This window comes from Meles meles, chromosome 18, assembly GCF_922984935.1.
Source record: "Meles meles chromosome 18, mMelMel3.1 paternal haplotype, whole genome shotgun sequence".
Taxonomy (NCBI): domain Eukaryota; kingdom Metazoa; phylum Chordata; class Mammalia; order Carnivora; family Mustelidae; genus Meles; species Meles meles.
In genome coordinates this window covers 22,923,578-22,936,367 of record NC_060083.1, presented here as the reverse complement: position 1 = coordinate 22,936,367, position 12,790 = coordinate 22,923,578, and the positions used below count along the sequence as shown (strand labels likewise).

The 12,790-nt window shown below is 36.7% G+C and overlaps 1 protein-coding gene across 2 annotated transcripts in view; it reads right to left on the bottom strand.

Moving 5' to 3' along the window:
* TAOK1 (TAO kinase 1) overlaps positions 1-12,790 on the bottom strand; it is a 173,905-nt gene that overhangs the window by 36,019 nt on the left and 125,096 nt on the right. For both annotated transcript variants that reach the window (XM_045984362.1, XM_045984363.1), the window contains exons 11-13: positions 10,423-10,590; positions 7,891-8,094; positions 5,897-6,031 (exon numbers count right to left, since the gene is read on the bottom strand). In XM_045984362.1, the coding sequence (XP_045840318.1) occupies positions 5,897-6,031; positions 7,891-8,094; positions 10,423-10,590 (507 nt within the window). The remainder of the gene's footprint in view (positions 1-5,896; positions 6,032-7,890; positions 8,095-10,422; positions 10,591-12,790) is intronic.

Below are 12,790 nucleotides of genomic sequence, written 5' to 3'. Positions count from 1 at the left end.
GGTCTTGATCCCAGGACGCTGAGATCATGACCTAAGCAGAAGGCAGAGGCTTAACCCTCTGAGCCACCCAGGTGACCCTATTTTTCTTTTTAAAAGCCATCCTAGTGGGTATGAGGTGGCCCCTCATTGTGGTTTTGATTTGCATTTCCCTAATAACTAATGATATTGAGCATCTTTTGTTATGCTTGTTGGTCATTTGTTTATCTTTTCTGGAGAAATGTCTATTCAAGACCTTTATCCATTTTTTAAAGGGAGGAGGGGCGGAGACAGAATCTTAAGCCCGCCCCACACCCAGCGTGAGCCAGACACGTGGCTTGATCTCATATCACAACCCTGAGGTCACAACCTGAGCTGAAATCAAGAGTTGACACTGAACTGACGGAGCCACCCAGGAACCCGTGACTTTATGTATTTTATTACTATTTATTATTCATTTTTTTGTGATTTTATTTATCTATTTGACAGAGCATAGAGCCAGACAGCACCAGTGGAGGGAATGACAGAGGGAGAGGGAGAAGTAGGCTCTGCACTGAGCAGGGAGCCGGACACGGGGCTCAATCCCAGGACCTGGGATCATGACCTGAGCTGAAGGCAGATGCTTTAACCCACTGAGCCACCCAGGTGCCCCTATGCATTTTTTAAAAAAGCTTTATTTATTTTAGAGAGAGAGGGAGGAAGAGATAGAGAACATGTGGGGGAAGGCACAGAGGGAGAGGAAGAATCCCAAGCAGACTCAGTGCTGAGTGGGAAGCAAAAGGCAGGGCTCAATCCCACCGTCCTGAGATGATGACTTTAGCTTAAAGCAAGAGTTGGTCACTTAACCAACGGCACCCCCCCATGTACCCCCCCGCTTTATCCATTTTTAAAATTAGATGGTTATAATTGGATTTTAAAACTAAAAAAATTTTAATTTTTCATCAAGTAGGAAAAAGAACAGGTAAATTACACATGAAGAAAAAATATTTGCAAGGTATATATGAGAGCGAATACTATAACCAACTTTTACAAAGAAACCTACAAATCAATATTAAAAAGATGAATATCTGAATAAGAATAAAGCAAAAGATGGGGCGCCTGGGTGGCTCAGTTAGTTAGGTGTCTGCCTTAAGCTTAGGTCATGATCTCAGGGTCCTGGGATGGACCCCGTGTTGGGCTCTCAGCTCAATGGGCTGTCTACTTCTCAATACCCCTTTATGCTCCTCCCCCCACAGTTTGTGCTCTCTCTCTCTCTCTCTCTGCTCTCTCTCTCAAATAAATAAAATCTTAAAAAAGAAAAAAAAAAGAAAGAAGACAACAGACTTGAATACAACACTTCACTTAAGAAGACACAAGAGTAGAGGCGCCTGCGTGGCTCTGTGGGTTAAAGCCTCTGCCTTCAGCTTGGGTCATGATCCCAGGGTCCTGGGATCAAGCCCCACTTCGGGCTCTCTGCCTGGCGGGGAGCCTGCTTCCTCTTCTCTCTCTGCCTGCCTGTCTACTTGCGATCTCTGTCTGTCAAATAAATAAGTAAAATCTTAAAAAAAAAAAAAAAAGACGACATAAGAATAGACAATAAGCATGTGAAAAGGGGCTTATAATGATTACCTCTTTAGTACCAGGGAAATGCACAAATACTATGAAATTCCATTTCATACCACTAGAGTGGCTAAAATAAAAAAGACTGACAACACCAAATGTAGGAGAGAATGTAAACCAATTAAAACTTAAATACTGCCAAAACAAAACAAAATAAAACAAAACAAATGTATACACTGCTAATGGGCATGTAAATAGTACACCCATTTTGGAAAACTGTAACATTCTTAGGAGGTTAAACATACACATACCCTACAACTCAGTTATTTTACCTTCAGTATTTATCAACAAGAAATTAAAATATCATGTTCACATGAAGACTTGTACAAGAATGTTTATAGCAATCTTATATGCCCAAAGAGTAATCAAACCAAATGTTCATCAATAAAGAATGGGTAAAAAAAAATTACACATTCACACAATGGAAAACTACTTATAGTAATAAAAAAGAATGAACTTTGGTGTGCCTGCGTGACTTAGTTGGTTAACGGTCTGCCTTCAGGGGTGCCTCGGTGGTTCAGTGGGTTAAAGCCTCTGCCTTTGGCTCGGGTCATGATCTCAGGGTCCTGGGATCAAGTCCTGCATTGGGCTCTCTGTTCGGTGGGGAGCCTGCTTCCCCCTCTCTCTCTTCCTGCCTCTCTGCCTACTGTGATCTCTGTCTGCCAAATAAATAAATAAAATCTTAAAAACAATAAAAAGGGGGTCTGCCATGATCTCAGGCTGGGAACAAGCCCTGCATCAGGCTTCCTGCTCAGTGGGGAGTCTGCTTCTCCCTCTCCCTGTGCTCCTCCCCAGCTCCTGTTTCTTCTCTGCCTCTAATAAAGAAATAAAATCTTTAAAAAATGAACTTTAATGAACACAAGACCGATAAATTTCAAAAACATTAAGTTGAGCAAAATAATCCAGATACAAAAAAGTACATTCTATGATTCCCCTTATATGAAACCCAAACAGTTAAAACTAGTAAGAATGAAGAGACAGAAAATGGTGTTCATGGCAGTGGAAAATGACCAAGGGGGGGCGGGGTATGAAGGGAACCTACTGTGATGACTAGAAATTTTACATCTCTTTTTTTTTTTAGATGATGGATAACTAAGGCATAAGCCAGAGTAAAAACTCTTCAAATTGAATACCTAATATCGATTTATTATATGAAAACAGCCCAAGGCAGAAGAAAGAATGAGTACCTGGTAGTCATACTGAGTGATACAGTATAGTTATCTTGCACATAAACCTACACACACTATGAATGTTTTATCTGAAATAGAATTACTAGGTTTAAGAACATGGAACTTAAACTTTCTAAATCCGTAATTTAAGAAGTGTCCTTAGAAAAGGGAACCCTGTGTACTGTTGGTAAGAATGCAAATCAGTGTAACTACTGTGGGAAACAGTATGGAGGTTCTTCGAAAAATTAAAAATACAAACACATATAATCTATTAATTCCACTACTGGGTATTTACCCAAAGAAACAGAAAACACTGGGGAACCTGGGTGGCTGCATTGGGTAAGTGTCCAACTCTTGAAGTCGGCTTCGGTCATGATCTCAGGGTTGTAAGATCAAGCCCTATATCAGGCTCTGTGCTGGGCAGAGAAGTCTGCTTAAGATTCTCTCTCCCTATCCTTCTGCCCCTCCCCTCACTCCATCTCTTAAAAAAATAAAAGGAAGAAAAGAAACAGGAGAGGGTGGGAGGAAGAAAGAGAAAAAAGAAACAGACAACACTACTTTGAAAAGATACACGAACGCATATGTTCACTGAAGTATTATTTATAAAAGTCAAGGTATGGAAGCAACCCAAGGGTCCCTCAGTAAATGAATGGGTAAAGCACATGGGGTATATACACACACAATGGAATATTAGCCATAAAAAAGGAGATCTTGCCATGTGCACAACATGGATAAACTTGGAGGGTATTATGCTAAGTGAAATAAGTCAGAAAGAGAGAGACAAATAGCCTATGATTTCACTTGCATGTGGAATCCAGAATACAAATGAACGAACAAACAAACATAAATCAAAAGACTCTTAAAATACACAAAACGAACTGGTGGATGGTGGGATGGATGAAATAAATGATGGGGATTAAGAGGTACAAGCTTCCAGTTATGAAATAAATAAGTTATGGAGATGAAAAGTACAGCACAGGGAATATAGTCAATAATACTAACAACTTTGTATGGTGACAGATGATGACTACCCTTATTTGTGCTGAGCACTGATAATGCAGAGAATTGTCAAATCACTATGTTATATACCTAAAACTAAAATAACACTGTATGTCAACTATACTTAAAAAAAAGTGTGGGGCGCCTGGGTGGCTCAGCGGGTTAAAGCCTCTGCCTTCGGCTCAGGTTGTGCTCCCAGGGTGTGGGATGGAGCCCCATATCAGGCTCTTTGCGCATCAGGGAGCCTGCTTCCTCCTCTCTCTTTCTCTGCCTGCCTCTCTGCCTACTTGTGATCTTTACCTGTCAAATAAATAAATAAAATCTTAAAAAAAAAAGTGTATCCTTAAATAATTTGAGGGAGCCAGAAACTGGGACAGAGTGTTTGAGAAACATTTAATATATGCCAAGTCACAAAGTCACATGAATTGGCATCTCTCTAGGTAATACCTCTTTAGGTATTTATTAAAATAGTCATGAAAAAACCATCAAGCGGGGCGCCTGGGTGGCTCAGTGGGTTAAGCCTCTGCCTTCAGCTCAGGTCATGGTCTCAGGGTCCTGGGATCGAGCCCCGCATCGGGCTCTCTGCTCGGCAGGGAGCCTGCTTCCCCCTCTCTCTCTGCCTGCCTCTCTGCCTACTTGTGATCTCTGTCTGTCAAATAAATAAATAAAATCTTTAAAAAAAACAAAAACAAAAACAAAACAAAACAAAACAAAAAAAAACCATCAAGCAATCTTTGCCACTTGCTCTGTTCAAAAAGTTATTTACATGTTGCAGAATAGCAGAAATGATCTGATTCCTCAGGATGGGAGATGGCATTCTTGACCCCATGTCATACAGAATCATGGGCCATTGCATGGGATTTATAAAATCTGCTTAAGCAGTTGATAATTCGGAAACTTTTTTTCTCAGATATATCTTTTATACTTCCTGTCATATTTTCTAACAGTCTACTTTTCCTATGATATCTTAATTTCTTTTTATCCCTAGTATCCTTTATCATGTGTTGGTCTTACTTTTTTTGACTGATCAGAGTAGTATGCAGCCTGCTAAAATAACATCCTTAATAAAGGATACAGAATCTATTTTTTTTAAGTAATCTCTACACCCAATGTGGGACTCAAACTCACAACTCTAAGATTAAGGGTCATACGTTTTACCAAGTGAGCAAGTCACACACCCCCTATAATCCATTTTTATTATTTTTTGGGAAACCAGAAGAACTACATTTTGAATACATCAAATTGAATTACTTGCTATTTCCCAAACATTTCCCCTCATTCCCTCACTTTGGTTAGCTTCAGTATTTCTTTACTGTTAATTCTTACGTAGAAATAACATTTATCCTCCTCTCTGTGCCTAAAACCAACAACTATTAAAAACTCCAATAATTTGTTTTCTTTCTTTGTTATTTTTAAAAAGACTTTTATTTATTTATTTGAGAGAGAGACAGCGTGAGTGTGAGCAGACAGGGAAGGAGAGAGAGAGGAAAAGAATTTCAGGCAGACTTCACGCTGAATGCAGAAACCCCCTTGTGGCTTGACCTCAAGACCCTGAGATTATGAGCTGAGCTGAAACCAAGAGTGGGATCCTTGACTGACTGAGCCATCCAAGGCATGCCTAAACAATCTGTTTCCTAAATATTTCTTTTATGCCCCAAATCAAAAGTAATGTGAACTCCTATTTAGTACCTTCCAGGCCTCCTAAGTATTTGATATATTCTTTTTTTTTTTTTAAAGATTTTATTTATTTATTTGACAGAGAGAGAGATCACAAGTAGATAGAAAGGCAGGCAGAGAGAGAGAGAGAGGGAAGCAGGCTCCCTGCCGAGCAGAGAGCCCGATGTGGGACTCGATCCCAGGACCCTGAGATCATGACCTGAGCCAAAGGCAGCGGCTTAACCCACTGACCCACCCAGGCGCCCCAGTATTTGATATATTCTAACACAATGATTCTTTGTGTATGTTTTGAAGACATCACTAGTTTAACATCTCAGCATATTCTGTATATTTCTCATAAGAGGCATTTAAATGTTGAATGAGTATTTTGCAAAATAAACCCCAAATACAAAAACAAATAAGATATAGTTGTACTTCAGTACAGGTGCCACAGTCCATTATGAAAAATGTATTTCTAATTCAGGGTGAGAACATACCAGTGATGCCGTCCGTATAGTAGCAAAGTGTTCTCGATTACGATAGTGTGATTTATGACGAGACACTTGTGGCGGAGATTGCGGATCTGATGCTCTTGTTCTAGGCTCTCCCTCTTCTCTGTAATTTTCTTCCTCCTAGGCAAAGAAAGAAACAATACTATTGAACAAATATAGCTAACTTGAACTTTCAAGAAAATTTAAAGATAACTTGATCAATTTATCTTAAAGACATAATTTTAAAGATTTTTTAAAAAATTTATTTATTTGTCAGAGAGAAAGAGCACAGGCAGAGGCAGAGAGAAAAGCAGGCTCCCCGCCGAGCAAGGAGCCCGACGTGGGACTCGATCCCAGGACGCCGGGATCATGACCTGAGCTGAAGGCAGCCGCCCAACCAACTGAGCCACCCAGGAGTCCCATCTTAAAGACATAATTTTAAAAAGCAAGAACAAAAATTGTGAATGCCAACATTTTATTTTCAACATAATTAAAATCAGAAAACATCATTCTCTCAGTATATGAAACAGCAAACCGATTTAAGATCAGGAAATTTATCAGGTTAGATTTATATTCTACTTACTATACAGAAAATGGAAAAGCTTTAGTAATTTTAAACAGCAGTAAAAAAAATTTATCCTAATGTTCTTAGATTTTCAAAGCAATAATATACCTTAAAAATACCTTTTTAATACTTCTATCATTTGTCCAAATAATCAAAAAAAAACCTAAAAATTTTAAGAATTGGTCTTTCCTTATATATCTTAGTTTATTAACTGAAGAGGAAGTGAAGTAGCAACCAACTGATTATGAGAATAATCTTTTTTACTGCTGCTTCTATTGCCTAAGTACATAAAAATTAAACATGATTTTGCCCTGAAGAATACTACTATATAACTAAGTCATTCTTAATGACTTTTTGTGTGAGTGTGGTAGAACATATATCATATGAAATTTTCCATTTCAACCATTTTTAAATGTACAATTCGTTGGCATTAATTATATTTCCAATGTTGTACAACCACCAGCATTTCCAAAACATTTCCATCACCCAAATGGAAATTGTACCTGCTGACAAAAATTCTCCATTTTATCCTCTACTCAGTTCCTGGTAACCACTAATCTATTCTGTGTCTCTATGAACTGCCTATTCCGATATTTCATGTAAGTGGAATTATGCAGTATTTGTCCTTTTGCATACGGCTTAGTATCACCTAGCATAACATTACTTTTTTAGCATAACATCTCAAGGTTCACTCATGTTACAGTATGTATCAGGATTTCATTTTTTTTCATAGCTGAATAATACTCCCTTATATGTATATCCCATAGTTTATTTATCTATTCATCTGCTGATGAACACCTGGGTTAGATCTACCTGTTAGCTCTTGTGCCTAGTAGGTTTTTAGGTAATACTGCAAGCTGTGAAGTTAAAAAAGAAGTATTCCTATTGGTTGCTAAAAACAAGTTACCTGATTTTCAAAATGTTTTCAAGAAAATTAAAAATTCTGCACTCAGAAGTATGAAGAACACTGTAGCAAAACCCTTATTTTCTTAAACCCCAAATTTACAATTATTGGCAATTACATTCAGTTTTATTTTAAAGATATAAACATTATGGATAGTACAAGTCACTTTTGATCATTACCCATCATAACCCTTTCTCTTAAAAGACAACCATTATCATGACTTTCATGTGTATACTTAACTATTTTTAAATACTGTATTTTTCATGAAACTAACTTCAAATTATATATTAACACAGTGTTTCTATACTTCTTTCTTCTATGATTTTTAAAATATCCTTTTCATATTCTTAAAACATTAGTTTCCCAAATGCAGACATTATACTGGGAAAATAAGCCTAATGCCAACTTTAAAATAAGTTACCTAATTATGTTCCAAACTTCTGAAACATCCAAGAGAATCTCTGAACTAATCAGCTGAAGAAAATTATTTACCAAAGTTGAAATTTTTTTCACTGAAATGCAAATACTCACAGGTTTTAAATGGATGACAGAACTATTAGACATCACTGTGTGGTCTCCTTCCATCATATCCAGCTCACTCTTGTCATCTGAGGCATCTGGAAGACTGTTAACACTACTACTTTGGCTACTGGCGCTGATGGACATGCTGGGAATAGACTGATTACTTCCAACACTATTCACTGTTCCTGTCCGGCCAACACCATGATCTTGTTCCTAAGGGAAAAGAGAATTAGGTTCAAATATCTGTATCTCTTTTGAAATTGCTAATTATAATCACCTATCATGCTGCTTAGCACACAATCTTTAGAAAGAAATATAGAGGTCTAACATGAGAAATTCCCTCTATTTGCCAAAACCAGGAAGTCTACCAACTGAAAAACAAATAAAAATAATTAACAAGTAAATAACAAAAAGCCCAACTGTGTCAAAAATTTAGTTCATCAGTTATAGGTTATTTCCAAAGTATAGCATTTTCTCTAAACTGTTTGATATTTTCTGAAATCCATTTCTACCACACATCATCTCATGGGGTATATGTATGGAGATATTCTGGTCATTTCTCAATAATTCCCATGGTTAAAACAAACCCCAATCTTTCTTCAATCCTACAAATAACCACTTTTAGTTGTTATTGTTGTTAGAGAGTGCTGACATGCACATGCAAGCGGGGTGGAAGAGGCAGAACAACAGGGAGAGAGAGAATCTCAAACAGGTTCCACATGAGAGCTTGAGGCAGCATCTTAATTCCACGACCTTGATCATGACCTTAGCCAAAATCAAGAGTCTGAGGCTTAAGTGAGCTACAAGGTGCCTCTTAGTTGTTATTTTTTAAGGAAGACTAAGTATATTTTCCTTCTTGAGAAAATATTCTCTGGCCTACCCTTTTTCATCAATTAATTTAAAATTGATTCCTATCTACTTTTTGTAAATTAAAAATTACATATTACCTGTACATTTAATCACACTCATAAAAATGCTTTTACGAAGTAACCAGGCAAGCCATGGTATCTGGGCACCAACATTTTAGTAGTCTTACCATACCAAGATTCTGTAAGATATGGAGAATTTCATAAAGACATATGGTGCATATATACATATATATAAAGTATAAATATATATATGAATTTTTCTTATATCCTAGTCTAAAAGAGATGCTATTATAGATTTAACTGCATTAGAATTTTATTAATTTTACTTTACTGAAATATTTTATATATCTAAAAAAGCTCAATTTTCTTTTTCCTTTTTTTTTTTTTTTTTTTTTAGATTTATTTACTTTAAAGAAAGAGTGAGTGAGGCTGGGGTGTGGTTAGGTAGAGGGAGAGAAAATCCCAAGAAGACTGCACTAACTGTTGAGCCATATATACACAGGGCTCAATCTCATGATCCTGAGATCATGACCTGAGCCAAAACCAAGAGTTGATGCTTAACTGACTGTCCTACCCTTATTACCCTCAAAATAATTTTCTAATGATTACTGTAAGAATTAAAAAACAAAACCAAAACTCTAAGTTAAGAAAGTCTTATATTTCACAGTTCATTAATTGTGTGTAGCCCTATTAAAAAAGAAAAGTAAATAGCTATTACTCCTGGTCTCAGAACGCGAAGTGATCTCTCACTGGAAAGCAATTATTATTATTATTTTTAAATATTTTATTTGACAGAGAAAGAGAGATCATAAGCAGGTTCCCTGCTGAGCATAACCCAATGCGGGGATTAATCCCAGGACCCTGAGATCATGACAGGCCGAAGGCAGAGGCTTAACCCACTGAGCCACCCAGGCGCCCCTGGAAAGCAATTAAAAAAAAAAAAAAAAAAAAAAAAATCAAAGAATCCTGACAGGAGCAAAGAAAACTGAAAATATTTAGAGTAAAAAAGATAGCTCCACAAATAGTAAGTTCTATATGTATCTTTCCTTGTGAGGAAGTTATGTAACATTTCTTCTGCAAATTTATATTTCCATACTCCATAAAAGGCAACATGGAAAGAACATGTGAGAGTGAGATACATGAATCTGAACCCATATTAACCTATGATGAGCTAACCACTCTGAGCTTTGCTTTACTCATCCGTAAAATGAATATTTTAGAACTGTGCAGATGGAATGAAGTGATACAGAACGGCAAAGAATCAAGTATCCCTGACAGAGCACAACACGTGGTAATTCTAAAGACTTCTGAATGAGTACTATCAACTTCCATAGTCTGTAATTTCAAATATTTCCAAAAGCATGTCCCATGGAACCAGACAAGGCAAAAGAGGGTTCAGTATCCAAAAAATTTGATGGCGACTGGATTAAAGTTGAATAGGTTTCTTTAATAAAAGACTTTGCATGGCTTTACTGTATCAATGAGTACTACAAAGGGGGTGGGTTTAAAGAATGCAAAACACTTTTCCCACCTGGGACCTTACGGGACCAGTGTTAAGAAAACATAATCTGGGAAACACTAATACAAAACATTCATGGCAAGACAAGTTGCACAAGGAAAGAAGCTAATAAAGAAGCAAAGCTCAATATCTGAATCATTTCTAACTTATTACCTCTTCTTCTTCCTGTGCTTCTACTGCTGGTCCATTATGTGCCTCCTGGAAAAGGAGTTTCTTCATCTTTCGATACTGCAGATTGTCCAGCTCTCTCACTGCATCTTTTGTCCTTTGAATGAGATCTATTAACACTGTTTCAGGGCGCTCACGAAGAACAAACATGTGCTGGATAAGAATAGAAAGTAAAAGTTAGGTGGAAGCCTATTTATTTTCTCAATTAGTACAAATGTACCCCTTTCCTAGAGGGTACTTACTAACTTAAGTAATCATGATAGATAACACATATAATCTATAGCTATCTAATTCTATTAGAGTTTTGACTTCTTGTATTTACCAAACTCTCATCTCCATACATACACTCTGGGCATACATAACTACCCCTGTACATTTATGGAAATATGGTACCTTTGTTGACCAACGGAAAAAGCAACATTGAAATAATCAGAGTCTAATTAAACACTAATAATTAAGTCTAATTAGAGACCTAAATAAGGGCTAAATAAAGGTTAACATATTCTTAGAACTGATTTCATAGAAAAGGTATGTTCACTTCTGGGTTGTATTAGGTTTCAACAGGAATGTATTTCTGGTGAATTTTGTAACATAAACTTGGATATTATAAAAAGTTCCTTTAGATGTTGGATAAACAATACTCTATAACTAGCAATTACTTAAAAGACATTATATTATTAGTGATTTTTACCACTAACATTTAATAAGCTTAACCTTATCTAATACAGAAAAATAGAACAATTCCACCATCAGAATAATCCCTGTTATATTTTGACTTCTTTCTCTTTTTTTTTTTTTTTAAAAGATTTTATTTATTTATTTGACAGAGAGAGATCACAAGTAGGCAGAGAGTCACGCAGAGAGAGTGAGAGGGAAGCAGGCTCCCTGATGAGCAGAGAGCCCGATGCGGGACTCGATCCCAGGACTCCGAGATCATGACCTAAGCAGAAGGCAGTGGCTAAAACCACTGAGCCACCAGGCACCCTTGACTTATTTCTTTACAGAAATTTTCTATGTATAAATTTTGTTCTGTGGATACATAGTTAGCATAGAGATTGCAGAAAGACACCTTGTGCCTTGAGTTCTATGAGACGTACTTGAATTCTTATAATACTTTTGTAATTTTTTATATATATTTATAATTTATATAATATAAATTTACAATTTTTATAATTCTTTACCTTTGTAATTCAAATTTCCTTAAATAATTTTTTCTTTTGCCTTTTGATATTTTAATCATTCAAAAAACTTTTTTTTTTTTTAACTTAGCTCCTTTTTTTTTTTTAAATTGGGCTCCATGCTGGACATGAATTTATGGGGCTTGAACTCATGACTCTGAGAGATCAAAACCTGAGCTGAGATCAAGAGTCGGATGCTTAACCTACCAAGCCACCCAACATCCTTTTATTTAGCTTTCTGACTCTGCACTTGTACCTTCAACACTTTCACAACAATTTTTTGCTCCTCAATAAGGAAAGCACACTTGATCCTGTCATGAACACACTTAGCACACATGGAACCCTCACAGGCTCCACTGACATTGTTTTTGTTTTAGATAACCTTGTAAGAACTGGGGTGTCACAGCACAAACTACTCAAGGTCCACCTGGGAGCACAACACATGTGCATTTGGGTGTTTTTCCAACTTTCTTGTTATAAAGGTAAATGATTCTATTACCAGGGGTTCAGGACAACAAAGTTTTGTTAGACACTGTATTGGCCTGACCATTCTGAATGCCTATGGATGCCATTCCCCCAAGAGGAAAAAGCTTCTCTACAGAATCTGAACTATACGATATTTTGTTCTACTATCATTGTCATAAGTATTATTTCAAATTCATAACATAATGTCTATGGATTACTTCATCAAATATTTATGCTAAAATCATTCAACCATTACTCTAATTCTGGACAGTTATTTCCAGATTTTAATTTTTTTTTTTAAGATTTTATTTATTTATTTGAGAGAGAAAGAGAGCTAGAAGCAGACTCCCACTGAGCAGGGAGCCTGATGCTGGGCTCAATCCCAGGACCCCGGGATCATGACCTCAGCTGAGGGCAGATGCTTAACTGACTGAGCCACCCAGGCGTCCCCAATTTTTAATTCCGAGATAGCTTTGTACATTTAAATTTTTTTCTATCAACTCTTCTTATGATAAACTGCAACAGAAATATAATTAGGCCAAAGGGAAAGAAGTACTTGATAGATAATTCCTTATCATTTTCAATTTCCTGCTATAAACCAGGAAAATTAATACTATATGCAGACTTAGGATCTAATCACCAAATATCTGGCCCTGGTGGGTTGGGTTATAACCAAAACAGCTTCTTTTGCTTATATAAGGCAAGTGTAA